Here is a 26,003-nt window from a genome sequence, read left to right as displayed (position 1 = left end):
TTGGCACTCCTGAATGTCAATGACATGGCAGGCATTTGAGTAACCATCCAAGCAGAAAATAAAACGCACATTCTTCCCTTCCCAAAAGATGTGACAAGCCAGGCACAGTGGCGCATGCCTATAATCTCAGTGGCTTGGGAGACTGAGGCAGGAGGATGGCCAGTTCAAAGCCAACCTCAGCAAAAGCAAGGTGCTAAGCAACTCAGTGAGACTCTGTCTCTAAAATAAAATAAAATACAAAATAGGGCTGGGGATGTGACTCAGTGGTCGAGTGTCCCCGAGTTCAACCCTAGTACCTTAAAAAAAAAAAAAAGAAAGAAAGAAAGAAAGAAAAAGATGTGCCAGTTTTTCTAAAGGTAGGGTGGGGGAAATGCTGGGAAACATGCAAAGGTGGTTAGAAGACCTGCCATCGAGACACGCTCCTAACTGCTGTGACATGCTCTGACCTGTAGGTCCCCACCCTGACTCTGGATCTCTTTCCTTTAAGTTAGTCTGGCTTCTGTTCTGAATCAGCTTTATGCAGACCTTTGCAAATGAGCAGGATCTTTGTGCCTCTCCTGATTGACTAAGACTGTGTGCTGATTTGGAACCTGTTCTTAAGGGGCTGCATCAGACAAATCATGAGCTTTGCTTGTTGGTCTGTTTAAACCCAATGGAAGCGAACAGGACAATCATCGAAGACTGAGATGCGTAGATGGAAAGTCATAGTTTACACATTCATGTGAATATATAAAATTGAAATTATAATTTTCTGTAAAATATATACAGGGAAACAGACTGTGCACACGTGCACGCGTACACGTACACACACCCACACTCACACACACACACACAAACACACACTTTGTAAATATATAATGTAAAAGCCATGAAATGGAACATGATTCCGCATGAAAAAGGAAATTCTGACATGGGTGAACTCTGGGGACATTATACGAAGTGAAAGGACAAATACTGCATGATTCTACAAATTCAGAGAGACAGGAAGTAGAGCAGCAGTAGCCAGGGGCTGGAGGAGGGGAAAACAGGAGGCTACTGCTCCCTGGGTATAGAATTTCCATTTGGAATGACGGAAAACATTCTGGAGATGGGCAGCAGTCCTGCGGGCACAAGAATGTGAATGTATTTGTCACTTACCGTACCCTTAAGAATGGTTAACATTACAAATCTTATGCGTATTTTACAATTTAAGAGACGAACGTACATGGAAAGTATTTTCAAATAGAGCCATCTTGATAATACAGTAATGTGTCTTTTTTTGTAAGGGGGTGGACAGAACATGGAGTTCCTGAGTTTTTTAATTCATAAAAGATGAATACATTCTTGTAAATGAAGTGCAATCAAAGAAGTCAAAGCTCTCGAGAAGCATACATTATTTTGTATGTGCGCTTGGACTTTCGTTCTCAAGAAGGTGGACGTTTAGCATTTTGGTTATACTTAATGATGAGCTTCAGTCAACAGCTGTAAGTCAGCAATGTATTGAAAAACAATTTAGAAACAGACATTGAGTTTCTCCTGTAACGTCCTGGTGGCAGGCGTGGGAGCCAGGGAGGGGGGCAGCCCGAGTCCCCTAAGTCCACTGTGCACACCTGCTGCTGCAGGTAACTCAGAGAGGTGCCTGAGCAACAGCAGAGGAGAGGCAGACGAGCCCACTCCACGGGCAGCAGGGTGAAGCAGATGGGGTCATCTTAGCTTCAGTCCTATGGAGATGAGGATGGAAATTTGCTCCCCAGTCTGAGTCTGGCACAAATGGAATTTGAAAGGGAAACACTGATATTCAAGTGAGACAAATGGAAGATGTTATGTAGAGAAAGATGATTATAATGGTGAAGGGCTCATGGAAGCCAGAGGAAAGCAAAGAGGTTCTCAGCCCAGACTGCTGCGGGCTGGAGGAAGAGGCCACGGAAATCCCAGCTGTTGACAGTGGCAGAGCTCGAACCAGGCGGGTAAACTATGGAGCCACTTTTCTGATCATGGTGAGGCAGGATACAAGAAATATGAATGGGTAGAAAGGAGACAACCAGGGCTGGAAAGAGGGGCTGCAGCTTTCAATCTGAAACTCCTTGAACACCCCGCGCATGCTCCCCAGGACTGTTTTCCTCCAGCTCTGGTAAATGTTAGAGAGCTGTAAGTCCGGTTCATCAGTGCCTACATTCCTTGTAGTTTACAGAATAATTAGAAGAAGGCTAGAGATAATGTAAGAAAATATACTAGGATACTGTCCAAGTTAAGTAGAGGTCAACCTGAAGATTCTGAGAACCACATCGTGGCGACCTGCTCTGCGCTCCACTATCAAAAGAATGGAGCTCATAAAGCTGATGCCACCCCATGTACCTCACTATTTACAAAGTCTCCTTAAAAAGCAGCAGCCTGAGACCCAAAGCACACCCACTCTTACACTCCTGCAAGCCCGCTCCCTGTGAGTGTGCCTCTTACTCTGTTGCTTGCTTTCCTGAATAAATCTTGCTTTTCAGATTAAGTCTTTGCTTGTGCCTCTTTGGACGTATCTTGAAATTCCTTGCTGGGGCATAAGTCAAGAACCTGCTAGGACTGCCTTGAGGTCCCCTTTTCCCTTCTAAGGAACTCCTTGGACCATATTGGGTGACGATGAGATCATGGAATGAGATTCTGGATTTACAGACACACGTGGGACACATCCTTGGCCCTGCTGAGTAGGACTTCCTGTGCTGGGTGACATTGGTCCTCCCCGAGAGCCCAGACACTGTAGGATAGCATTCAATACCACAGGCTGATGTCACGCCCACTACCTGGGGCTGACTTCCCTTGCTTGGAACAGTGTTAGTACCTGAAGGTCACCTGGATGCTACCTAGCTCCACCTCCCACCTGAGACTTCCCAGGTCTTGGGGCCTGGTTGCCATGGCCACAGTCAAGTGTGTCAGAGCCTAAAGGACTCGGGTTTCCCAGGTTCTTACTTCTCAAGTCCCACAGCCTGTCGAGTTGTGTGCATTGCTTTCTAAACCCTTCTTGCCACGTGATCTCATTTAACAAATTTACGACTCCAGACTGCAGACTGAATTATAGCAATTTGTTTCCCTTCCCTGGTTGCAAACTGAAGAAAAGCAGGCTTCATTAATTCAAGTGCTTATCTTCGACCAGCGTGTTAACAAGCTTTTAAATGCTGCTCCAGCCACTGAGTTTTTTTGAGGAGGTGAAAGGGCCTCTGGTCCATATGGTCTAGATTCTTGTACATTTTCATTTCAAACGCTAAGGTTGACAGATCTGCTAAGAGCAAATGGGGTGTTAGTTAATATCTAATTACTCCTACCATGAGTCACAGCCCATTTCACTGAGGCAGACGCCTGTCTCTGCTTCCACCGACGGACACATTTAGGACATCAATTTACACTGTCTCTCAGCCACTTGCCTGTCTCTTCCATCCAGTGTGAATCCATACCCGCTTCCCTGCCAGTCAGGCTTAGACATCTAACGTCCCCAATCCACTCTCTTGTTCCCTGATATGCTAATGGACCTTGGGATCCCAGTAACAAAAGACCATCAAAGATGGTCTGCTTCATGGTTTTCTAAACGCAGCAACACTCAGGTTTGAACACAGTAAACCCTGGGCTGGTTTCAGGTTGCATCCTGGTTGGTAGAAAAGCACCAGGCAGGGGAATCTGCAGGCAGGAGCTGATTTTCTGGCATGGTTCCCAAACTCCAAGAAAGTCACCAGAATAAAACAATGACTATTTCTTTCATCGGAAATACAATGACTCATGACACCTCCTTCTCTATTCCCTCATATTTGGATGTGCCTGACCACATGTAGGCAGAATGGGGTTAGAATAACCGAGATGGAACCTATGTTAACATATCCTTTCTGTAGGACAGTACCTGGAAGGAAGGGCTGAGATTGAACAGGGCTGCTCAAAGACGTGTCACGAGCAATGTACTCAAGGAGGGAGTAGAATTTAAAGGTAAGATTTGATTATATTCCTTGAATATGTTCAGGGCTAGAAATGTAAAGGAGACCTGATTATTTAAAAGCATTCAGCTAAAAGATGGAGTAGGTAGAAGTTATTGGAAATCTTCTCAGTGTGTGATTCCTCAGAAAAGGCTAGAAATGTCCAGGAGCAGACTGCAAACGTGCAGGAGATAAATTCAAAGGTGGCCCAGTAATAACAGAACTCAAGAGGCAGCCACTGGAAAGTCCTTTGTGGGTGCTGAGAAGAGCCCCGAGGGGTAGATCTGGTTCTAGAACTCCTCAGACTAGGGAGAGTGTGCATGGAAACCATCACTTCAACAAAGAGAATTTTTATATTAAAAAAAAAAAATTGCAGAAAGAACAATGAATTAAAAGAATTTTAATAAAATCAACATGTTTACATTTGTACATCATGTGTATCTGGGACCCAATCAGGGGAGAAGGATAAAGTTGCAAGGACAAAGGGTTCCACGGGACAGCAAGCAAAAAGCAAGGGCTACCCCCAGCTGTGCAAGAGACATCTGTGTGACAACATAACCCCACAGACACCTCCATGTGCTCACCAAACTTCCCACCTCGGAGCACATGCTCAGTGCCCCACAGCTGACATGATGCTCCTACATTAATACTTGATAGGCAATGGCAGATAAACAGTCCATAGACTTAAACAGTACTGCCCACAGAATATTAATGTAAATTGAGTTCTGTTCATGCTGTTTTAACTAGAATGGTTACGCTGCACCTAATGACAGGGAAAAAGTCTGAGTGACAGTTCTAATTGCTCTATTCAATGGCAGTCACAAAACAGCAGGCCTGTTAGAAAGAACCATGTATTTGTCTTAAAAATAGGATTTAAGAAAAGGACCTGGGGAGAGAGAGTGAGGAGGGTTAGAGAACACAGTTCTTAATATACAAGACAATTCTGCGCGTTGTCATGTTATTCGGCTCCTGTTAAAGGATTCAGTAGAGATGGGAAACTACCCAGTGTAGCTCTTATTCTTGGAAAGAAGGGCGGGCATTTCAAAATATCGATCAAGCTTCAGAGGGGGAGAAAAAGAGAGACTAGTGTCCCCAAGTTAGGAGTGAGCCATCCCAAGCCTTTTCCAAGATGGTACCCATTTTGTGTACAGAGAAAACTGTTTTTTAAAGTATAATGCTGCATGTACAGGTAGCTTGCTCTTGGGGGAATGCAAACCCCAACTCACAGGTTGTAGCCATAACCCACGCGACAAGGTGAGTTCCTTGGCAGTCATCCAGGAGCTGATGCTCATGACCCGGCATGACCTTGGAAGTCAGACCACTTTACACAGCACACATTTGAGCCGCAGGAGAATTTCTCCAATGTTTATTCTTTAGATAATTGAAACATGGTTAGGAAAAAAAGATGTCAGTTCCCCAAACAACACACGGATGCTTTAGTTTCCTGGCTCACGCAGAATCCCAAAAGGAAAAAAAAAAAAAAAAAAAAAAATACGGTGATCATTATTAGCACAATGAACATTTTTTAGAGAACGGAGAGTGAGCTCTTTATTCGCCTCGGGAAGGCCCAGGCTGATGAAGAAAGGGTGTGTTCCACGGTCCTCCTGTCCCAGGCACCAGCGGAGACCTGTTTCCCAAACATCACGGATGGGGGGTATGTTGTCTTCGTGGAAGTTCTTCCCAGCAGAGGTCAGCCCTCGGACGAAATGCAAAAGAGGCAGTGAAGTGGTAACAGCCAAAGCACAAAACGAATCCCCAGACGGCTCTGGATGAGAGACCTTTCTTCTGCAGGTCCAGGAAGTCTCAGGGCAGGCATGGAAAGTGCTGGCAGGTAAGACAGCCTGGCTGGACCCCTTGGAAGATCTTCAGAAGCACCTGTCGGGAGCAAGGGCGCCTCCCTCCAGGGCAGAAGCTGTTGTGCCCACAGTCTGCCCTGCTGAGGGTGCGCTGTGAAGACCAGCCTGTCTCTTGAAAAGCAAGCTAGGTTTAGCTCCTCACGTTTCCCTTTTCATTTCTCAAGTTTTCAGTAGGAGGTATGTTTTCATAAGAAAAAAAAATAGCCCTAATGAACATGACAGATGAATTTCTCAATGAGAGAGAAACTGCAAAGAGGCTATGAATTCAAATAAAAACCTTCAGTGGGACCCGTCCGTCAGGGGGTTTCCAATCAGCAGGTGATGCGTCTGCAAAGGAACCTGTCTTTGGGTCCCCAACACCTAGGGCTTCCCCTCCCCGCTTCAGAACGGGCAAAGTAGCTTCTCTCTTGGATCTTTATCAGTTTCTGAAAAGACCTCCCTTTGCTGGGCAGTCTGAAGCACAGGAGTTTACCCAGAGTGACTGCTGAGAGTAAGCAAAACAGAACCTTTTGGGGGTTGAGAGCTGGATGGGATGATGAAACAAGGCTGGCCATTTGGAGGGGCAAAGGCAGAGCCTGCGTGGATGGACAAAGCTCCCGTGGAGGACAGCGAGGTGCCTATCTCAGGGCTCCGTGCCCTGTGCATGTGCCAGGCACTTGCCTGAAGACCATGCAACACCTTTCCAGGGCCCACGTGTGTCTCAGGAGGGCTCTCTCACCTGTCTTGACCGCCCGGGGAAGACTCCCTTTTCTTTCAAAGGAGATCTTCGTTCTGGGTGACTGTGTATCTGGACGGGTGAATTCTGGTCTACTTTTGGGATTCTCAAGGATTTCCATTTACATTCATACAAAGAATCATCAGCAGTGAGGTGTCCCTGTTTCACAGGGACCGATGTATCCCCAGCACCCAGGTGCCTTCCCTTCATCCTGCTGGCCTGAAGCACGGCAGCTGTCTGCTCTTTGTGTCCAGCAGGCTTAGAAAAGAACTCGGAGTCCCCCTTGCGTGCTTGAGCCCAATTTTTCAAGTCCGGGTGCCAGGACTGGGTGAGCTGGGAGTCGTGTGTCTGTTGGTGGCACAGTGAGTGTGCACGAGCCCTCCATTTGGGTATCTGACAAACACAGGCTCGCCAAAGGGATTCTGGCACAGCTGGCAAAGCTTCTGGTCTGAGAGCCAGATTGCACTTCCTTTCAACTTCATCTGCAAACAGAAACCAAGACTGGTAATGCTGCCACGCAGTTAGACCCAAGTGAAGCACATCCCCCACCCCAACCCTGCAAGGATTATTATCCCTGATGTAGACTCTTTTCACGGCAACTTTGTCAAATAGTACGCAGGCAGTGGAAATAAGCAAAACCATCCTTAGTACCCAGAGAAGTAAAAAAAAAAACTACGCAACTGTTTTTGTTGTTTTTTTTTTTTTTAATTTTTACTTTATAAAAGAAACCGCTGCTTGCTGGCATTTCTATCCCAGATCCTCCCTCCAATGTTCTCAGAGTTCTTACTGTTTCAACCTTGGCCTGACGGGAATGTTGGAGCCACATGGGACCATGCACAGCATCTCACTCCCTGGCCCTCTCACCTGCCAATAAGAAGAGTACAAACACGGGGCTTGGCCAAGAGCGCACCTTCCTGAGGAGTTGGCAAATGCAAGCTCTTTTCTTTAGAAGTAAATAATGAAACTGAGTGGCAAAACCATCAGCCAAGGTCTCATAAACTGGACTTAAATTCTGCAAATTAAAAAGTTCTACACAATTCGCTCTTCACTTCCTGTTGCCATGTCCTGAGCTGCTCTCCTTCACTGGGATGTTTCCTTCAGCCACGATGCTCTGTCTCACCTTGGGCCCAGAGCTGTGGAGTCTGTCAGCTGTGAACTGAACCTCTGAAACCCTCTTGGACTCTGTGTACTGTCATAAGAAGGCATGTACAAGCACAGAAACAGAAGAGGGAAAAATGATTTTCCCGGCTTAAGTCCTTCAAGATATGGAAGCTGAGGAACAGAGATCAAATATTTTACACAGGGTCCTAGAGTTGGCATGTGGAGAAGCCAAGCTCCATCCTTAGGAAGCCCGGCTCTGGAATTGGTTCTCTGATTCATCTTACCTGGAGCCAGCTGGACATTTTTGTCTGCTGACCTCAGAAGAGAGAATACTATTCCAGAAATGGCAGACAGAGTTCATCGTGAATGCCAATTTGATTGCTTTGTGGCTGCTGCCTGGAGTTGAAAAGGACCCAGATCTGGCAAGAGCTGGTTGATTAATGATGTCTGTCACTCAGAACAAAGTAGCAGCAGGTTCATGGACTATTCCACCGAAATGTTTAGATCCTGGATAATCTAATCATCCCCACCCCTCGGGCGGTCAGATCGCCTCCCCTATCATTAGCCCCTTGTTCTTCTCTCCAGCACCCACATGCATTGCTTTGGCTTCTCCGTGCTCCCTAAAATGCTGCCCCTCCTCCCACAGCCTGACCACGCTACCTCTACCGCCCATGTGTGATGCCCACAGCCACCCAACCTCGCTCTTGGAATCTGGGTTGTGGTATGTGGTTCAACACTCGTGAAACAGTCAAAGACAGACTTCAAGATCACCTCCAGAAGTTGAGCGCCAGCAAAAGGAATCCATCTCTGGTCTCCGTTTCTCCTTAGAGCCCAGCTCAGAGCAATCTGGCTGCTCTCTTAAACATTCATAAAACAAATAAACAAATGAAAGAATGAACGGATGGATTCTTCAGATGTTTCCCATTTGTATATCTGCCAGCTTTTTGAGGGCAGGGATGTGTTATCTAATTCTTCTGGGCTTTCTATAGCCTCACTCTGATGCACAGTAATTACTTCAAATTTGTGGGGACAGACACTGAGCCAACCAAATCCTTCATGGAAGGGTTACTGAGTAATGTGAATGAGATGGAGAACAATCAGAGTTTATAGCAGGAACTCGATAAATATTTGACTTACATGTCATAATAATGAAAGCCATGTACAGAATCTACTATTTTCTTCATGCATTACTCAATTCTTCTTTTTACTTCCAATATTAATAAACAAGTCATATCAGTTAGTTTGGCTGCATAGCAAGCAAACCTAAAACTTGGTAGCTTAAAGCAATACTGGTTTATCGACTTCAAATGGGTGATCTTTAATTCATATCTCAAAAAATTTATTAAAAAACAAAAAGTTTGGGCTGGGGTTGTGGCCCAGTGGTAGAACACTTGCTTGGCACATGTGAGGCACTGGGTTCAACCCTCAGCACCATATAAAAAGAAAGAAATAAAATAAAGGTATTGTGTCCATCTGCAACTAAAAAATAAAAAAATAAAAAATGAAAAAGTCCTACACAATTCACTTCAGTCAACCCAGGCAGGTGAGTCTACTGACAAGATTGAGCAGAAAGTTAGTAAATTCATCTTGTACTTGTTAGTTGTCCCCATCTTTCAAAAAACACTTATTTAACACCTTCAGCATGCCAGGCTTGGCCCTAGGGAATGGAGATAAATAAATGAAGTTCCTGTCCTCAAAGAACCCAGTCTAATAGTAAACTGATACGAATGCTGCACAAAGCAAGCAGATGGGCAGAAAGGGGTAGTTCATCTGTTTATGGGTATGAGATGGTGTCATTATGGACAAATCAGTAGGCTGAGGTCTGATCTGGTGTTTACCAGACTGCAAGGAGGCGACAGGAGTATTGCAGAAGGTGGGGACAGGACATGCAAAGGCCAGGAGGTAGGGGCAGTATGTCTCCCCGGGAGGTGCCTGGCTTAGGCCAGGATCCATGCCAGCATGCCAGGAAGCAGCAAGAGGAAAAGACCCAAAGGGCCAAGACTGTATCTCCCAGGCCACGGGAGTCAACGCAGGCTTCTACCTGTGGGAGGAATATGGATTCCTGCTCTGCCACCATGTGGAGCATCCAGACAGCGAGTCTAGCTTGGGGACAAGAACTGGCCCGGAGGCAGCTCTGGGCTCTTCCTCTCACTACCCTGCCCTCCCTGGGCTTCAGTGTCCTTTGCTGTGCAATAGAGCTGATACTAGTGGACACGGCATAAAGCCGTTGTGGTGTGAGATGACCGGAGGAAGGTGTCCAGAATGTGCCTGGCACCTTTCTGATGCTTCTCCTTCCTCGCCTTCCCCGGCCACCTGCTCTCTCGGTCATGGCGTTCAAGAGGAGAGAAGAGCCGCCCTGCCCCGGCCTCGGCCCACTCAGACCCTCAGTATGTTGAGTCACCAAGACCATTTTCCACAGGTAAAACCTGCCTCGTATGACTCACGGCCAGTGACAGTTGGACCAGCCCATCCAAAAAGCCAGGCGCTCACCTTATTGTACGTGTAGATCAAGTTTTCCGACCTGGCCAGGCCGAGAGCCACCTGTGCGGTCCTCCTGGCGTGGACGCTGTCCCTCATGGCCCCGGTCAGGAACGGGCAGAGCAGCTGCACCGACCAGGAGCCGGGCAGCAGCTGCAACACCTGCGTGGCGTCGAACTCCGTGGCGTGGCGGTTCAGCAGGTCCACAGCCGCCACGGTCAGCTCCTGGGCAGAGGGGCCGGCGCGGAGGTACATGGCGAGCAGCGTGTGGAAGAGGTGCCGGCGGCAGGGCGCGTCCTGGCCCTCGGAGCTCCACAGGCAGTAGTCCTCGGCCGCCGAGAAGTCCCCCAGTTCGTGCACGAGGATGTGCAGGGCTTTGCCGTGCTCACCGAGCTTCCCGTGGAGGATGGCCCTCTCCACGGGCAGGCCAGCGCCCTGGATCCGCTCTGCGGGACGAAACTGCCACTCAGAAACAAGCAGGGCTCTGCCAAGGGACCCTGTGCATCCAGCTGCTCCGAGCCTTGGAAAGGGCAGTCCCCCCGGCTACCTAGACGTTGCTAAGTACTGCCAGCTGGACCACCCAGGGAAGGAAGCTTTCCTTGTATTTTCCCCTCGCCATTTTTCTCAGTACAACAGGAGATGGACTCTAACATTTTTGGAGGAGTGGGTGGGTACCGGAGTTGAACTCAGGGGCACTTGACCACTGGGCCACACCCCCAGTCCAGTTTTGCATTTTATTTAGAGACAGGTTCTCACTGAGTTGCTTAGGGCCTCGCTAAGTTGCTGAGGCTGGTTTTGAATCGTGATCCTCCTGCCTCAGCCTCCTGAGTCGCTGGGATTCCAGGGCTGGGATTCCAGGGCTGTGCCACCGGCCTGGCTGAACTCTACTTAATATATTCAGAGAATGAACAAAACAAACTACCCAGGATCCCAGAAGACCTGAGTGAATTGCTCCTCACTCCGGGTCTCCACCTTCCCAATGTGGTATTTTTTTTGACTAAGGTGGAAGGGCACTAGAGTTGTCACTGAGTCCTTGGGGGACTGTTTCAGGACCCACCCTCTATGGTACCAAAATACCCAATGCTCAGGTTCCTTATAGAACCCTCAGTTCTTGCACAAGGATACACTGTATGAGTTCAAAAGCTGTCTGAATGAAAGCAATGATCAACAAATTCATGACTAGCATGAGATTTTAAGAAAGGGATTAGTAAGGCAAAAAGGATGTTGAAAGTGTTAGGAAAAATATTTAACCATCTTTATAGCATGGGCAGCCACCAATAAAAACACACAGTGGCTGCGAGCAATCCCCATGGCTGCTTGTACCACAGGCGAAGGATAGACCCCGGGGGTAAGAGCAAGCTAGAATCAGCATTTGCTGTTCATGCAAAATATCAGTACACATCCATGTTCTGGTTCAACTGCTCAAGAATGGTGGGACAGGGGGCAAGTTGGGCAACCTCTTTCAGCTTCGAGTTGCTCTCCTGTAAAAATGGAGAGAGTGCTAGGATTTACTTCATATAAACTGCAGAAACGGAGTATCATAACACGTGCTTAGCATTTGGACCTATGCCTAGTGGATAAAGTTGATCCTTTTTATGCGTGCATTTCAAATGTGTGAATTCACCTACTTGCTAAAATTTACTTGTAACCTCAAAATGAACACTCACAGCAATTTCAAGGTCATTCTTGGCCAGACACAAAGCAAAACATGTTTTAGCTGCCCGACCTACACAGCTGAGGTTGAACAAGGTGACCCTCTGCCTTCTTGCTTCAGGTCTCAAGCTGCCTTCCAGTATCCTTTACCCAGTCTATTTAGTGAGACATTTATTTATTTAGTTTTTTGCATTTTGCTCTTTGTTAGTGATTTTACTGAAGGCTGTGCTGAGCCTTATGGAAAAAATATGTGCATTACATAGGCTTTACTTGGGCATGAGTTATAGTGCTGTTGACTCTGAATTCAACAGTAACGAATGAACAATATATATTAATTAAGGTATTGTTAACAGAAACACACATAAAACAAGCTCATGTACTGACAAGGTTATGAAAGTGGTGGGCAGGTTTGCAAGAATCTAACCCTGTATTTCCCCTAGTGACAACAGTTCAATGCTCTCCAATTCCATGTTTTCGGAGACTTCTCCGGAAGACTTCTTCCGGAGACTTCTCCCGGAGAATACAGCTACTATGCACAATGAGATCTGATGTAATGGTCAGAAAATGCCACTGATGCGTGTTACTAATCCACGTAAGTACAAATCCAGAACTTCTGTAATGTCCAAAACAGAAAAAAACTAAATTCCACCAGGTGCAGGTACCATGCACCTGGAAACTCTGGTCTTTGCCCCCTTGAGAAACTGGAAACATTCCCTCTAAGGGAAGCACCTGCAGCGCTTCCATGGCTTAGGGCTCAAGGGACTCCAAGTCTTGAGTAGACCAAGAAAGGGAGACCAGGACAGGGCCAGCTGGCAAAGTGTTAAATCAAATGCAGCTGGTCCTCAGTATTCACAGGTTTTGCACCTGAGAATTCAACCAACCACAGATCATAATTATTAAAAAAAAAAAAAAAAAAAAGAACAAAACCAAATAATAACGACGACAACAACAACCAAAAAAAAACAAAAAAACAAAAAACTGTCGGTCAGGTGCAATGGCGCATGCCTGTAATCCCAGCTCCTCGGCGGGCTGAGGCAGGAGAATCGCAAGTTTGAGGCCTGCCTGGGCAACTTACTGAGATCCTATCCCAAAATAAAATTATAAGGGCTGGGTGTAGGCTCAGTTGTAGTGTTCACCTGGCTTCCTTCCCCTGTACTGCAAAGAAGATAAAGTAAAAAAAAAAAAAAAAAAAAAAAAATCTGTACCAAATAGGTACAGACTTAAATGATACAGCACAGCAATTATTGACCTAGCCTTTACACCGTGTGAGGGATCAAGTAATCTAAATGGGAGGAAGTGTGCAGATTGCAGATCACATACCAACACCTGCCATTTCCTCTAAGGGACTTTGGTATCTGCAGACTTTGGTGTCCTGGGGGGTCTGGAACCAATCTCCCAAAGATACCCAGGGACCACTCTATTGGAATCATCAAAAGGAACTAGGAGTTAGTGCTTCAAAGCTGAATCCAGAGGTTAAATGAAGGTCTAACCAACAGCCATGCACATGGTCAAGACCTATCAAGGCAACTTCAACATCACCAGCTAAGGCCACTGTCCAACTTGAGAGGGGGGGACACAAGAGGCCTCCCCCTCCCTCCAAGCAGGCTGACTCTGTGTCCAAATGGGCCCAAGGAATCATCTTGTTGGATCAAAAGGGAGCTCTGCCAAAGCCTGTCTCCCTGTGCCCCATGCCCAGGACAGAAGCATCTACCTGGAGAGAACGTCACGCTCACTCTTACCTATCACGAAGTGTACTCGATACAAGTTGGACTTCTGGAGCAGGTGCCGAAGCTTGGTCTGTGTCTCCGTGGGCTCCAAGCCCTGGCTGTCGGTGGCCGCCTTCTGCTGCAGCACCTCCTCCAGGTAGAGGACCGCCAAGTGGGTGTGGTACTCTTCTTTCTGCGGGAAAGGGGACCCGACAGACAGAGAGGGTTTGCGAGTGGGACGCCTGCAGATCTCCTCCATTGGCCACTGTGCCCACGACCCGGCCTGTTCTGAGGGGACCTGGGGAAGATTCTCAAAAACAGTGGACGCAGCACCCTTGCTGGATGGGAAATCTCCCAGAAACCCCAATGCACAGAGGAGGAGCTTACAGTCTGAGGTGCTACAGTTTGAATGCTGCATGTTCCCCAAAGGTCCATGTGCTAAAGGTCCCCAGGGTGGTAAAATTGGGAGGTGGGGCTAATGAGAGGAAGTTAGGACATGTGAGTATGTCCTAGAAAGGGACTACGGGAATATAATCTCTTCCTCTTTCTCTCTTTCACATCCTGGCCATGAGGTAAGCAGCTTTGTTCCACTATCTGCTCCTGGCCATGACAGGCTGCCTCTTCACAGGTTCCAAAGCAACAGGGTCAACTGACCACAGACAGGAACTCTGAAAACCATGGGTCAAAATATACCTTTTCTCTTTATAAGATAATGATCTCAGATATTTTGTCAGAGTGGTGGAAAGCTAACACACACATATGGAGAACAAAAGGGTTACTTGTCATTTTGTGAAGAAAGGGCCACAGAACTTAGGTATTCTATAAAAAGGCACAAACTCTCTCATTTCTTTTGGAGATAATAACAGAAGGAAAACAGAAGAACAATATAAGCATAGAGGACATGAGGTAGCAGGTAAAAGGGCTGCCTATTCCAGTGGGTCTCTTTCACTAAGCCTCAAGCTCCCGCAGACATCCACAAGTACAGACTGAGCAGCCAGGGAACATGAACATGACATTAGAATAATCTGCTAAAAATGTCGACAGTCAGGCTCCATTTCCTGTTGTGCTCACCTGCAGCCTCCTGTCAATAACAAGATGTTCCAGATATTTAACGAGGGCTTTAGGGTATTTTTTAAGGCAATCGATGATATCATCTGGATTAAAACTGTTCTTCTGCTGTTCATCCCAAGGTCTCTTGGTGAAAACTTGGACTCCAACCTAAAGGAAGGGCAGCAATTTATCGTTACGAGGTTTTGAAGTCACTTTTCCTTCATCTTTATTTTGGTCACTGTGCATGATAAGATCATCATAAAAATATGATGATATAACACATGAAGTATGTACAACTTTTTGTGTGTCAATCACATCTCAATAAAGTGGTTAACAAATGTGGTTATGAAGAAAGATGGTCCGGCATGAAGCACTGACAAAGACCAAAGAGCAGGACGCAAAGACAGCAAAGCACCCTGCACTTGGAAACCTCCTCTCAGACACTCGGCTGGAATTTCTTTAACAATAGTTGGAAACTAAAGAGTGAAGTGTTCATTGGTAATGGATTTTGACAACCCATGCAGTAACTATTTTGGACTATTAAGATCACCCCCAATCAGGGATATTTCTTTGCAGAAGAATAAATGAAAAAAGCAGAGTGCTGAAAATTCAATACCATAAACTCAGATCTCTAAACAAAGATTACCTATTTGGTAGATTATTTATGATAGACGGGTAGTCTGGGATCTGACACTCTGGTCCCTGAACAAGTATCCAGACTGCCTTCCTGTCACATTGAAGTACTCTGGTCTAATTCCATCTTCGAGGAAATGCTAATGAGAAAATTATATCCATGCTAGGTTCCCCTAGGCCCTTATGTGTGCATGTTCTGTTACATGCAAACACACGCACGTCTTTGTGATCCCAAAACATGAGAAATCAAGCAGAACTGTTACGACTGTGAATTTGGGTTGTAAGTGTGGATCTGTGAGTTGGCACTACCACCTCTTGGCAAAGTTTCAGTTTGCCACAGTCTAAAATCAGGCCCAGTTCTGGGCTAGGGAAGGCTCAGTGGTCAACACTTGCCTAGCTGCACAGGTCCTGGGTTCCATCCCCTCTACTGCATAAACAACAACAACAACAGAATAATAATAACACACACTTGTGGAGTTGCAGTGCCATTCTAAGGAGAGGCAGGTCAAGAGACGGGACTGTCACGTGGCAGGCACCCAGAATTCCAGTATATTTTGCTGCCATCTGGGAACTCTGGGAATGGTCCACCCCTCTCAGTAGCACCGGGTCTGTGTTCCAAGTGTGAGCGAGCGCGTTGGGAGTGTGCTTGGCGGCTGTGTGCTCAGGCGCAGGAAGGATGGAGTCAAAGGTAAAGGTGCCAAAGCCCAGGGGCTCCAGCCTTCCGGTAAGGCAGCTGGATGCAGGCAGGAGCCCCATTCCAGTCCGGTTTAGGTGCAAGGCTTGGGGCTCTCCACTTACAGCACAGGCCCTGCGGCAGCCGGCGACGCTGCCTCTCCCGGGACAGCCAAGGAAAAACCCACGTTTTTAATCATGAGAATCAAGCTTACTATCTCCGTTCCAGTTGTCTGTGGGCGTCACTAAGGCCCTGGTCCCTCTGTCCTGAGCAAGCTATCCCCTCAACAGCCCACAGCCAACGGGCGCTTTATCACTCGTCATTTCTCAAAGTCACAGATGGGTCGACACAGAGAAGAAAGAAATTATGGCATTTGCCAGTAAATGGATGGAACCGGAGACTCTCTTGCTAAGTGAAATAAGATAATCCCCAAAACCAAAGGCCGAATGTTCTCTCTGATACATGGATGCTGACTCACAACGGGGGTGTGGGGGATGTGAGGAGCGGTTCACCCCATCGGACAGGGAGGAGTAGGGGAAAGGGAAGCGGGTGGGAAAGAGTGGAATGAATGGGACATCGCTTTCCTGTGTTCACATATGAGCACACGACCAGTGTAGCTCCACATCACAAGAACGGGAAGTTACACTCCGTGAATGTAGGATGTGTCAAAACACATTCTGCTGTCATGCATAACTAAAGAGAACAAATAAATGTGTTCAAAGGAAGTAAAAAAGATGGGCTGAATCCTGCTCATGACCCCTCTTTGGCCTCCACACCCACGATCTCCTTGGCAGGGTGTGGGAGCAGAGAAGGTCACCCTGGTCTCTCTGGTGTGGCCCAGGCCTGGGGCCGTCGCCTGACAAGGACCAAACCCTTCAGGGCAACAGACTGAACTGCCCCAGCGACAACAGTGCCAAGGTAGCTGGGGAGACACAAACTGGAAAACGTGCGTTTTCAGGACGACATGAAACTCGGGGCACTGGGTTTCTTGCTTTTCTAGGAGAGCGGAATTCTAACGGTGCATCTCAGCAGCACCGTGATGCAGAACTTCTTGCAGAGCTGGAGTTCAGATGACTCAAAAGAAAGCATTAAAAGGGAAACAAAGAAAACAGAGGCGGGGTGAAATGGAGCTTTCCTTCCCACCTGAAATCAAGAGCTCCTGTGGTTCGTTTGTACCAGTCACCCTGACAAAGAAGGCATTTCTCAAGCACACACCTCCTCGCTTCTCTGCAAGACCCAGTCGGCATAGGTCCACACCAGCTCCTGGTCTGAGCAGTAGGTGAGAAAGTCAACGATGTACTCATACAGGTCCGAGCGTGTCGAGTCCTGGATGTCCCCATTCACGATGTTCACCCACAGCTGGAGAGGAATAAGAAATACAAATAAACAAGACCCAGAAAGTAATGAATCTTGTGGAATCAGCTTAGAAAGGCTGTCTGTTTACTTACTTGACCTTTCAAGACCAAGTAAGTAAACCTCTTAAAAGTGCAGGTTAAGAATCTCTCCCTAATCTGAAAACCCCCAATCCAAAACTTTGAACCCAGGGGTGCTTTACCACTGAGCACATCTCCAGCCCTTTGCATTTTTATTTTGACATAGGGTCTCACTAAGTTGCTGAGCATCTCGCTAGGTTGTTGAGGCTGACCTCAAACTTGATCCTCCTGCCTCAGGCTCCCATGTTGCTGAGCCAAAACTTTTTAAGCATGTTGATAATGCACTTTAGACTTCAGATTTTCAAATCTGGGTTGGTCCACCTCTAAAGTCTATGCAAATCTTCCAAAATCTGAAAAACTCTGAAATTTGAAATACTTCTGATCCCAAGCATTTTGAATAAGGAGTATTTAACCTATAGTAGGACAAGTCATGAATGTCTAAATCAATTTTAATTTTCCTTCTTTCCATCCACTAATGCAAACAGTAAACAAAATTTATGGGGACAGAAGAGTGCTTTTAATCTTTCTTCATAAAATAAATAAAACAGTGACATCTAGACACAGAAGAATTCACCTGCAAGCATAGGAGAGCACCTATTTCATCTTCTCCATCACCTGAGTTCCCATTCCTGAGCTTCTCCTTGGACTGTGATGGGCAGATGTGCTTTTCAAACTGCCTTGGTGATTCTGGTCCCAAATGTTCCTGTTATCTTTTGCCCAGAAGGCTCAAAACTGACCCCCAATGACAAAAACCTCTCGCTATTCCAATCAAAAAATTCCCTACCATGCTAACTGAAGCTTACTCTCTGCATCCAGAAAGAGGGAGCATCACGTGGAGCAGGAAGGTATAGAGGCCACATCCCCTGCCTGGTGAGTCTCATCCAGCTGTCCACCTGGCTGGGCTTCTGAGCCCTGGCAAAAGCAGTACATCTGAGAAACAGGTGATGCCCATCTGTCATTCTGACATCAGCATACCAACATCTTTTGTGATACAGGTTGAGTGTCCCTTGTCCCGAATGCTGGGGACACCGGTGTTTTGGATTTCAGATTGCTTCAGATTTTGGAATATTTGCACATAGGCAGTGATGTATCTTGGGGGTGGGACTCAAGTCTAAACAAGGAAGTCATTTGTATCAAGTACACTTTATGCCCAAAGGTAACTTTATGCAGTATTTTTAACATGAAACAAGTCGCATGAAACAAGGTGTTATGCAGTGGAATTTTCTACTCTGGGGCCTCACATTGGCACTCAAATAATCTTAGATTTTAGAATGTTTCAGATTAGGGATGCTTAACCCATACTTGTTTCTTCAACACTGAATTCCCCAAACCAAATAACATAATCTACTTTTGGCTTTGGAGTACATGTTAATGATGTTAATGGAGAACCCTGTTTTTTTTTTTTTTTTTGGTACCAGGGATTGAACCCAGGAGCGCTTAACCACTGAGCCACATCCCTAGCCCCTTTTGATATTTAGAGACAGGATCTTGCTAAGTTGATTAGGGTCTCACTAAGTTGCTGAGGCTGGCTTTGAACTTGTGATCCTCCTGCCTCAGCCTCCCAAGCTGCTGGATTACAGGAGTGTGTCTGGCTTCCTTTTTTTTTTTTTTTTTTTTAACTATGCTTTCCAATTGTGCTATCATGATAATCTCTCTCTCTCTCTAATTAGGGTTTTATGGTTATTATACATGCACAGATATTGATGCAAACCTCTGCTTCCCCCTCCTGCCCTCCCTCCCTTCTCCCCTTCTCCTTCCTCTATTCCACTAGACTTCCCTTCACCCATCTATTAATTTGTATTGGACTGGTTCTTCCTGCAATCTTATCCTTCCGTCCCTCCTTTCCTATATTTTATTCTAGCTTCTGCATATGAGAGAAAACCTTTGACTTTTCAGTTTCTGAGTTTGGCTAATTTCACTTAGCGTGGTGTTGTCCGTTTCTATCCATTTACTGACAAATGCCTTAATTTCATTCTCTTTAATGACTAAGGAGAACTCCCCCGTGTATATATACCACAATTTCTTGATCCATTTCTGTACTGATGGGCAGGCATCTGGGTTGACTCCGTCATTTGGCTATGGTGGATTGTGCTGCTATAAACACTGAGGTGGCCGTGTTGCTAGAGTAGGCTGATTTCAGATCTTTGGGGAAAATACCCAGGAGTGCGACAGCTGGGTCACATGGCAGTTCCATCCCTAGTTTTCTGAGGAATCTCCAAACTGCTTTCCAGGGCTGTAGTCTGCAGTCCCCCACCAGCGTGCAAGTGTTCCTTTCTCCCCACGACCTCGTGATGGTTTCCCAAAGCAACCAAAGACTAAAAACACATTTGGCTTTGCAAAGTCAGGGAGGTGACATTAGTTTGGTGCATGTGGCTGATGTTCTTGGCCTCTCACGCAATGAAACCAAAAATGTATCAGAAAACCAGTCCGCAATGCAAGAGGAGCAGCTAACAAAGAACAAAGGGGAGAAAGTGTCCCGAGAGTGTGAGAGGAAGCCGTCAAGCTCAGAGGCCAGCCGTAAGATGCAACAATGCATGGTAGGAGACGAGGCTGACAAGTGCATGCCCTTTCTCTCCAGGTGCAGTACCCCACCTGGCCACCCCCGGTGCTGGTTCAAATCCAGCTCCACTGCAAACCACAGGCATGGACTTGATCAGCTCAGTGTTGTCACAGTGCTATGGGGACAGTGATTCACCCAGCTTGTTGGTAACAGTTATTGTCGAGGACAGTGGAAGTGATAAATCCAACTGCTATTGGTTGCCCTGATTGTCTTATAAGGCAGTGATGTCACATACCTTGTGGCTCAATAAGAAGTCAGACTTCAAACTGATTTCAAATAAGTAGAGAAAACAGTGGTTGTTAAAGGTTAGGAAGGAAGTAGGGAGAAGGGAGATAGATGGAGGTTGGAAAGTAGAAACCAAAATACAGTTAGATAGAAGTAGGTCCAGCTCTTCTAAACGACAGCTTACAAGAACTGATTACATGTTTAAAAAAGAACAAAAACAGAGGAGTTTGAAGATTCCCAACACAAAGAAACAGTAAATGTTTAAGGAGTTGGCAATGCTAATCCCCTTGATTTGACCACTTCACGCTGCGCCCGGGTATCGAGTTATCAACTGTACCCTATAAATGCGTATGGTTAATACATATTCATTTTTAAAAACTGAAAAGAAATTATCAGTACTTTTTCTTCAACTTTCAAAACCCCAATCTTCAAAGAAATAGACAAAAAGAAAAAGAAAAAAAAGAAAACTCTCGGCCAACATTTCTCAAGGAATTCACTATCTAAAACAGTTTTATTTTTGTCCTGGATAAAAAAGTTATTGAGCAGGCAAAAGCGGTTTCTATCAATTTGTGGATTTAGCTTTTTTCTTTTTTTGGTGACACTGAGTTAAAGAACACCGATTTCAGCATGATGCTGACGTGCTTTGGACCCACCTGGACTGCTGTAGCGTCTTGGTGGTTGTAATGATAGAGAAGTCCAAGTGCAAAATACCTGGAAGAGAACAGAGTGGTCAGGACAACGTGTCCCTGTGGCCTGCTGCAGGCGGAACCGACACCGGACCTCCCCTGGCTTGCTCCCCTGGATCCTACTCAGCTCAGAACTCGACAGCTGATTTCAAACAACAAAAGGATCCTCACTTCTATTTATTTTATTTATGGCATTAAAAACAGGAGCTCTCTCAATCTCCAAAAAGGATGATTCCGATCTCAGGAGAGCCAAGAAAAAGAAAATACTACGATACTGGGGGGAAATCCCATGTGGAATGGCTTTCTATTTTGCTCCAGATATTCACAGAACTTCGTGAGTCTCCAGTTACCACAGTAGCCCTGGTGAGGTGGTAGAAGCACAGGGAAGCCCCACTGTCTGAGCATTTCTCGAGAGAAGGGGCAAGGAGCTTGAACTTGAACAACAGCAGAGAACACAGATGGTGCCCGGGTAGTGCAGACGACAGAAAGCAGGGGAGGCCAGAGGAGGGCCCCAGGGGTCAGAGACCGGAGTTCCCACTAAGGCTTCATGGCTTAGGAACTGAATTGCAGTGAGCAAGTAGACTAACTTTCCCGGGCTTCTATATCCTCATTTATAAATGGGAAGGACTGGCATCACACTCAAAACGTTTCAGATTTTGGAGCATTTCAGGTTTTGGGTCTTCAGATTAGGGATGTTTAACTGCAGAAAACTATGCAAATGTTCCAGAAATCTGAAAAATCTCTGAAACCTGCAATGCTTCTGTTGCAGGCACCTTAGATAAGGAATACTCAGCCTGTAACACCACTCCATGGCAAGTTCTGGTAACCCAGGAGACTGTGACAGAGCCACTACCCTCGTGGAAGCCCAGGTCAACTGAAGCCCCAAACAGGACCTAGCATGGTGATCCCCAGGGTCTCTGGGGGGACTTCGTTAGTCCTTCTGACACTTCAAGTTCTTAGCAAAAGTCATAGACAAAAAAAAGTTTTAAAAACTTCACTGCTTCTATGAAATTTAGAGATCATTCAATGCCCCTCACTTTTGAAGATAAGAAAACTGAAGCCTGGAAGGGCCGGGCTCTGTGACTTCCTGTCCCAGATGAAGAAGCTGCCAGCCCTGATCAAACTGGCCATTATGTTACCAACTGCCCTGGACACGAAGCTGCTACTGATTCATGGGTGTAACAAAGGCAGAGTTTTCAACCACGACCTTGTGGGACCAAGATCAAAAAGCCTCCTTTCTCATCATTTATCTGGGTATCTACTTAAGCAATTTGGTTACTGATGACTCCACGTACTCTGTTGTTTGGTACCGGGGGACTGAACTCAGGGGCACTCGATGCCAGTCCTGTTTTGTATTTCATTTAGAGACAGGTCTCACTGAGCTGCTTAGCGCCTCATGGTTGCTGAGGCTGGCTTTGAACTCGCGATCCTCCTGCTCAGCCTCCCGAGCTGCTGGGATTACAGGCATGCTGGGTCTCAATGCACTCTTTTCCTGACAGTCATGAGGCATCTTCACGGTGAGCTCTCAGTTGACACAGGAGAAACTTAAAAACAGCTTCACTGACTAACAAAGCCCACCACCAGTTCTAAACTGTACTCTAACTATTGAAGAAGAGGAGAGAGTGAATGCCCTGGGACCCCTTGGACAGTAACAAGAATGACAGCATCTGGGAGCCCTTGGTCCCTGAGGTCACTATGATTTCAAGGCAGTCACTGCGTGGACCCACGAGGAGCCAGTGGCTAAGTCAGCCTGGCAGCAGAGGCTGGGCGGGAAGCCTCCTCGTGACACGAGGAGGAAGCTCACTTTTTGTGCTTCTCCAGCCAGGCAGCGCTGTCCGTCAGGAGACAGAAGTTCTCGGTGACCAGGAGGTCCAGCAGGCTGTCGTGGTCGGCCTCCGCATACAGCTTGAGCAAAGCCGTGTCGATGTCTTCCTTGTAGCCGTTGGCCACCTCTGTGCTGCGGACTTCGTTCAGGTAGCTCATGAGGAAGCGTTTGCACTTGGCCATCTTCTCCTGGTCCCCCTGGGTCAGCTGGTTCAGGTCTGCGTACTCATGAAGAGGAGGGTGGGACCGAGTGAATGAAGAGGAGGTGGGCAACAGGAAGGGGTAGAGAGAGATCAGCTCCCGGACGTCAAGCTGGCCGCTTCTGCAATTACAGTGGCAAACTAAATGAAGCAAAAAGAGAGAGAGAGTACACATAGGCACACAAAAGGACACTGGAGGGCAGCGCCTGTGGGCACGCGTGGGCGGGCAGACACGGGTGAGCCGCGGGAGCCGCCATCAGGGTCTGCAAACGCAAAGCAGCGCCACCTACCCCGGGACACCACCCGGTTCCCCAGGAGAACCGGGTATGACAGGGAGAGACACACGCACACGTGGTGTGGAAGTGGAATGTCAAGACGCCGGCGCTGCCAGGAAAACCCAGGGTAGCCCTGGCACCTCAGAACCAAGGCGGGCAAAGCCCAACCAAGGTTGTCACGCGTCAGCATCTGGGCAGACAACATCACGGTTCTTCTGAAAACCATGGTTTTCCTGACACTAAATGATAAACGAATTGTGGGACAGTCCTTAAGGAAGAGATTTATAAGAACCTGATACAAGCCAGGCATGTTGGCACACACCTGTAATCCCAGCAGCTTGGGAGGCTGAGGCAGGAGGATCACAAGTTCAAGGCCAGCCTCAGCAATTTAGCAGGACCCCGTCTCAAAAAATAAAAAGGACTAGGGATGTGGCTCAGTGGTTAAGCGCCCCTGGATTCAATCCCCAGTAACAAACAAACACACACCAAACCTAACACAATTTCCTTGGCAATGGTCTGATAACACAAGGAACAAAGTATTCATGCTCCCATTTCTGCTGTGATGCTTAACAGAATTCAGAGCGGAACATTAGGATGCAGCTTTAAAATGGCCAGCACAGCATCCTGAAACCATATTTGTTGATGTCCCGTCTCTCATTCATTGCCGGGCCCTTTTCCTCCAGCCTGTAGGCCCCCTTGGCGATGACAAAATGAACAGAGTCGTCACCAAGCTGTAGGTCTCCACCTGGGCCCAATGTCACCGCCCTCCCTTCTGCTCCACCTCCCTGTGCCCTCACCCTGTCTCAACCTGTGACAGTCTGTATGGCGCACAGGCTGGTGACACAAGGCCCTTCCTGTGCAGACCCCAAACCACCTTACCAGTTCAGCCCAACCACCGGCCCACACTGACACTTCACTGCGACCTTGCCATTGTCAATGTCACACTTTGCCTAAACAGCAGTTCTCACTAGGAGGCCATGTTGCTCTCTGGGGGACACGAGGCCTGTCTGCAGACAGTTTTGTCATGACTCAGAGTGTGCTACTACCATCTAGTAGGCAGAAGCCAGCTGTTGCTGAACTTCCCCACCAATCCCACACACACACCACAAGGAACGATCTGTCCCCCGATGTCAAAAGTGCCACGGCTGAGAAATCCTGGCCTCAAGTGGGATTCTTGATTTGGGAGACTTCTGCTCACTGTTTAAGATCCAGGATGAATCCAGATTCTTCTCACTAGCCAACGTAAGCTCATACCACACTCTCAAGATGAACAGCTGTGGGCACAAGTCTCTTCCCCAAACTAGCAAGGGTGTCCCGGTAAAGCAGAGGCACTGTCGTGTCCTTATAGCCCTCTTGCTACTAAGGTCATGTTTACTGAGTGAAAAAAGAGCCACACTCATTGGACACAAAAAGATAGGCGGCAGACTGTCCAGAGGAACACTCAGTACTGTCCCCACAGCATGAATGGCATGTGGGTCTTCTCTTCGGAACCCACCATGATTAGCTGACGGCTACAGCACAGGAGGGGACAGTGGAATCATCCTTGTCTTAGGAGCACCTTCTCCACGTATCCATTCTTTCAGACACACTGTTGACAAAACCCGAGCAGCCGTCAAGCTGAAGTGGAAATAGGAGAGGCTAGCGTCTAAAAGCACTTTGTCCTGAGGACGGACAGGCCCAGCTTCTACTATCTGATCCAAACAGGAGACTTCTAGGAATACACCACGGCCATCCGCCTACATCTAAGATTGACCCACAACAAAAAGAAGATGTCTGGGGATAAACACACCACGACACTAACGCGGAGGCATCGGCCACTGCAGGCATAAGACAAGGAAGGGCAGGAAGGCCTTGAGGTCAGCAGGCGCCAAGAATCTATCTACACCCCAAAGCTGCTGGCCTCCTAGGAGCAGAGGGTCACGGCACACAGGATCTGCGGGAGCAATGGTGACATGGGTCATCATTCCTCACAGAAAGAGTCCTCCTTTACACAGAAACCCACTCTCTACAGCCCATTTTGCAATGGTGAGATGTCAGTACACGTGCAGGTCATATGTGATCATCTCTGAAAACGGGCAGCAGGTGACACGACACAGACAGGGCTCCCCTCGAGTTGCCACCGAGCTGCACATGACCTACATCTCGGTTCTCAGTAGCTACGAACTGAACTGCAGAATCCTTAATGAGGCGCTTTGAAAAGTTATTCTACAGGCGGGGCTTCCGGGGGCGGGGGGCTCCAGTGGGATGTTCAGGGCCTGTCCCAGCGGGTGCGTGACTTCACCTCTCGACAGAGCTGAACAGCTCCTACCCCGGGGCCTCACCAAGCACCCCCTGGGAGCAGGTGCCGAGGCAAGGGTGTGCCCGTGGACGGGCACAGGCGAGGAACAGCAAAAGCGACTCGGGGCACTCCCTGCAGGAACAGGATTTGTCCCAAGGCCAGAGGGACCTCCAGAAGACGGACTCAGCTTCTGACTTGCTAACAGAGCTGGCTAGGAATATAACAGTGGACAATCCTTTGGAAGAGGAGGAAAAGCTTTCACTGGTGTTTTCCAGAAAGCCCTTGCTTTTTCTAAACTCAGAATCTGATAAAATCTATGGAGAGAAGGGGGCACAAATAGTGGGTTCCTCCCGATCCCCACTCTTCAGACGCCTCCTCCAGCTCGGCCACCCAGGGCCTCCACAGAACCCTCCTCAGACTGCCGCTAGGCCGCTCCTCAGCCCCACGCTCCCGAGAACACGGGACCCTGGCCTAAGGCTGAGGCCCAACCCCCCGCGCAGGAGGCGTGAGCCCACTACCCATCCGCGGCTGACCACGCAGCGTTTCCCACCATGTCACAGGACAGGGGGACACTGTCATGGCAGCCTTGCTACCAACACCTCAAATTACCTGAAGAGCTCTTTAGCTTCCAGGAACTGGAGTTGTGCAAACTGGATGAAGCCCGCCTGCTGCAGAATCCTTCTGTACATGACCTGTAAGGAAACACAAGTTCATCTCTTAGAGACACCTTAAAG

At 47.5% G+C, this 26,003-nt stretch overlaps 1 protein-coding gene across 3 annotated transcripts in view; it reads right to left on the bottom strand.

Annotated features, from left to right (window-relative positions):
• Positions 1–4,305: 4,305 nt before the first annotated feature.
• TGFBRAP1 (transforming growth factor beta receptor associated protein 1) overlaps positions 4,306–26,003 on the bottom strand; it is a 62,776-nt gene continuing 41,078 nt past the window's right edge. For all 3 annotated transcript variants that reach the window (XM_079111002.1, XM_079111001.1, XM_079111003.1), the window contains exons 5-12: positions 25,879–25,961; positions 22,497–22,838; positions 20,660–20,717; positions 17,004–17,147; positions 14,504–14,650; positions 13,466–13,625; positions 10,086–10,519; positions 4,306–6,976 (exon numbers count right to left, since the gene is read on the bottom strand). In XM_079111002.1, the coding sequence (XP_078967128.1) occupies positions 6,800–6,976; positions 10,086–10,519; positions 13,466–13,625; positions 14,504–14,650; positions 17,004–17,147; positions 20,660–20,717; positions 22,497–22,838; positions 25,879–25,961 (1,545 nt within the window). In that variant the 3' untranslated portion in view covers positions 4,306–6,799. The remainder of the gene's footprint in view (positions 6,977–10,085; positions 10,520–13,465; positions 13,626–14,503; positions 14,651–17,003; positions 17,148–20,659; positions 20,718–22,496; positions 22,839–25,878; positions 25,962–26,003) is intronic.

Source organism: Sciurus vulgaris, assembly GCF_902686455.1.
Source record: "Sciurus vulgaris genome assembly, chromosome: 14".
NCBI classification, from domain to species: Eukaryota; Metazoa; Chordata; class Mammalia; order Rodentia; family Sciuridae; genus Sciurus; species Sciurus vulgaris.
This window is presented reverse-complemented; position numbering and strand designations above follow the sequence as displayed.